General features: G+C 39.9%; 1 protein-coding gene across 1 annotated transcript; it reads left to right on the top strand.

Annotated features, from left to right (window-relative positions):
• LOC107851075 (pentatricopeptide repeat-containing protein At3g24000, mitochondrial) lies at positions 1-2,700 on the top strand. Its single transcript, XM_016695977.2, has one exon. The coding sequence runs from the start codon at positions 170-172 to the stop codon at positions 2,138-2,140; it is 1,971 nt and encodes a 656-aa protein (XP_016551463.2). The 5' UTR covers positions 1-169; the 3' UTR covers positions 2,141-2,700.
• Positions 2,701-3,182: the final 482 nt, after the last annotated feature.

Genomic DNA, 3,182 nt, shown 5'->3' with positions numbered 1-3,182 from the left:
AAAACAAGTACAACTTCAAATTGAGATATACATAATAAAAATTAAGCTCTAGAAAACAAATGTATTTAATGATTGAAATTTAAATAATTAATAGCATAAACTTTCACTTTCATTTTAACCTTTGAAGCTCAATGTATGTCATTTTCCCACTTTTTTGCAAGTGAGAGAGATGACAAAGGCTATACAAATGAAAAAGCACATAACAAATCCATCAATTCTCAATTCAATCATCCCAATAACTGGGCAATTTTTCTCTACATCATGTGCAGTAGCCTTAGAATCAGAACCACAAAGGGTACACAAAGTATTGGGTTCATCAATTGGTGTTATACAAGAAAAAGATCTTCTAAAAAAGGCTCCAAATGGTGAGCTTTTGGTACTATACCTTATTGACAATGGCGCAATGGACGCAGATGCGAGGTTGTATAATCAGTTATTGAAGAAATGTACGGAGTGGAAACGGGTTAAAGAAGGGAAAAGGGTTCATGAACACTTGTTGAGGTCGAGGTTTAGAGATTATATTGTTCCGAATAATACGTTGATTAATATGTACGCGAAGTGTGAGTGTATGGGTTATGCACGGAAGGTGTTTGATGAAATGCGTGAGAGAGATATGGTTTCTTGGACCGCATTGATTACTGGGTATTCGCAGAATGAGGGTAGTGAGGAGGGGTTGGGGGTGTTTGTTGAGATGTTGAGGTGTGGGTTCATGCCGAATCAGTTTACGTTTGGGAGTGTGCTGAAAGCTGCTGGGGGATTGGGGGGTGGGGGGACGGGTAGGCAGTTACATGGTATATGTGTGAAGTGTGGATATGAAGAGAATGTTTATGTTGGGAGTGCTCTTGTGGATATGTATGCGAGGTGTGGATTGATGGATGAGGCGAAAATTGTGTTTGATAAGTTGAGTTGCAAGAATGAGGTTTCTTGGAATGGTTTGATTGCTGGGCATGCGAGGAAAGGTGAGGGAGAAATTGCGGTGAAACTTTTTGCTGAGATGAAAAGAGGCGGTTTTCAGCCGTCCCATTTTACATTCTCTAGTGTTTATGCAGCCTGTGCAAGCATTGGAGCTCTTGAGCCTGGGAAATGGTTGCATGTGCATATGATCAAGTCGGGGTTGAAACTTATTGCTTTTATTGGGAATACTCTGCTTGATATGTATGCTAAGTCTGGTAGCATTGATGATGCCCGAAAGGTTTTTGACCGGTTAGTGAAAAAGGATGTAGTCTCTTGGAACTCAATGCTTACTGCCTATGCTCAGCATGGACTTGGAAAAGAAACTGTGGAGTGCTTTGAGGAAATGCGTAGGATAGGACCTGAACCTAATGAAGTGACTTTTCTTTGTGCTCTTACAGCATGCAGTCATGCTGGGCTTCTAGACAAAGGAATGCATTACTTTGAATTGATGAAGAAATTTAAAATAGAACCTAATATTTCACATTATGTAACCGTTGTTGATCTACTTGGTCGATCAGGTCAACTTGATCGAGCTGGAAAGTTCATAAATGAAATGCCAATCGAACCAAATGCAGCTGTTTGGAAAGCTTTGCTTGGAGCTTGTAGGATGCATAAGAATTTGGAGTTGGGTGTTTATGCAGCTGAACACGTGTTTGAACTTGATCCGCATGATTCAGGGCCGCATATTTTGCTATCAAACATCTATGCCTCTGCTGGTAGGAGAAGTGATGCTGCACGAGTTAGAAAAATGATGAACGAGAGTGGAGTTAAGAAAGAACCTGCTTGTAGTTGGGTAGAGATTGAGAATGCTGTTCATATGTTTGTAGCTAATGATGATTCCCATCCACAGAGAAAGGAGATCCGTAACATGTGGGAGAATATAACTGATAAAATTAAGGAAATTGGCTATGTCCCAGACACTAGCCATGTGCTTTGGTTTATGGATCAGCAGGAAAGGGAAGAGAGGTTGCAATACCATAGTGAACGACTCGCTTTAGCATTTGCACTTCTCTACTCTCCACCTGGGTCCCCTATCCGTATAAAGAAGAATATCAGAGTTTGTGGTGACTGCCACACTGCATTTAAGTTTGTTTCGAAGGTGGTGGACAGGGAAATCATCTTGAGAGACACAAATCGGTTCCATCATTTTCGCAATGGCTCTTGTTCCTGTGGAGACTACTGGTAGTGCAAAATTAATTTCCCATCTGTGGTAACGTGAAATCATTCTGGACTAGACTATCATGTTGGACATTGTTGGGATAGGATGATGTATGTTTTCCTACCAAAATTGGCTGTTGGCATACCCAAGCATCTTTTATATATGCAGTCATCCATCAAATGGATTAGAGGTTTTTTTTGCCTTGTAAGTCTGGTTTTGACTACCTTGCTTTCTAGCGCATGGTTACAACCAGGTTACTCTCGTGGTCTCTGCCTCTCTGAATATCACAGGAGTGATAGCATAATCCCATGGGTTCTGGAAAATACTGTGCCAATTGTAGAAAATCAAGACTATCTTGCAGATTCTCTAGAGAAGCATCTAGGTATGAACTGAAGGGACCTTTATGCAGAAAGACAGTGTTCTTGATATTTGTCTACATTTCATGTTCTGAAACTGCAATTATTCATAGTAGTGATTGTGTATGTAGTTCCTGCCACACGAACGAAAATTAATGTATTATCCCTAAACTTTAAGTACCTTGAGGTCTACCTGCTGTGTTTTAAGAGGCTATTACATTTTCTGCTCCACCTTTTCTCTTCATGCTCAGGACAGTTACATATGTCAGACATTTAGATGAAAATCAGAGTCTACTCAATCATGCTTTAAGGTCCTATTATATATAATCTTTTTGGTAATATTGGATATGATTGGGTCATGTTCATATTTCTAACAAGATGGGTCGAACTCTCTAACAGAATCTCCCATAAAGGAGTTATTACCTATGTTGCTCGGACTATTCAAAAATGTCAATGCGTGCTTGTCGGATTCTTCAAAAGTAGTGTAGTTTTAGAGAATCTGACACTGGTGCGGCATCAAAGTGAAGAGTCCCGCAACTTAGGTTATTACAGTTCTTAAAGAGCGTACATTTGCTCGGAGATCAATCATAAAGTGAAAAGCCACTTTGTTTCCATGCCCGAGGAGCCTACTTAAGTCTGTAGTCTAAGAACTACGAATACAATCCATGAGTCAAATACATTAGGAAAATAACCACAAAGGAACATGTCTTTGT

The sequence above is a fragment of the Capsicum annuum genome, chromosome 12, assembly GCF_002878395.1.
Source record: "Capsicum annuum cultivar UCD-10X-F1 chromosome 12, UCD10Xv1.1, whole genome shotgun sequence".
Lineage (NCBI taxonomy): Eukaryota > Viridiplantae > Streptophyta > Magnoliopsida > Solanales > Solanaceae > Capsicum > Capsicum annuum.
This window is presented reverse-complemented; position numbering and strand designations above follow the sequence as displayed.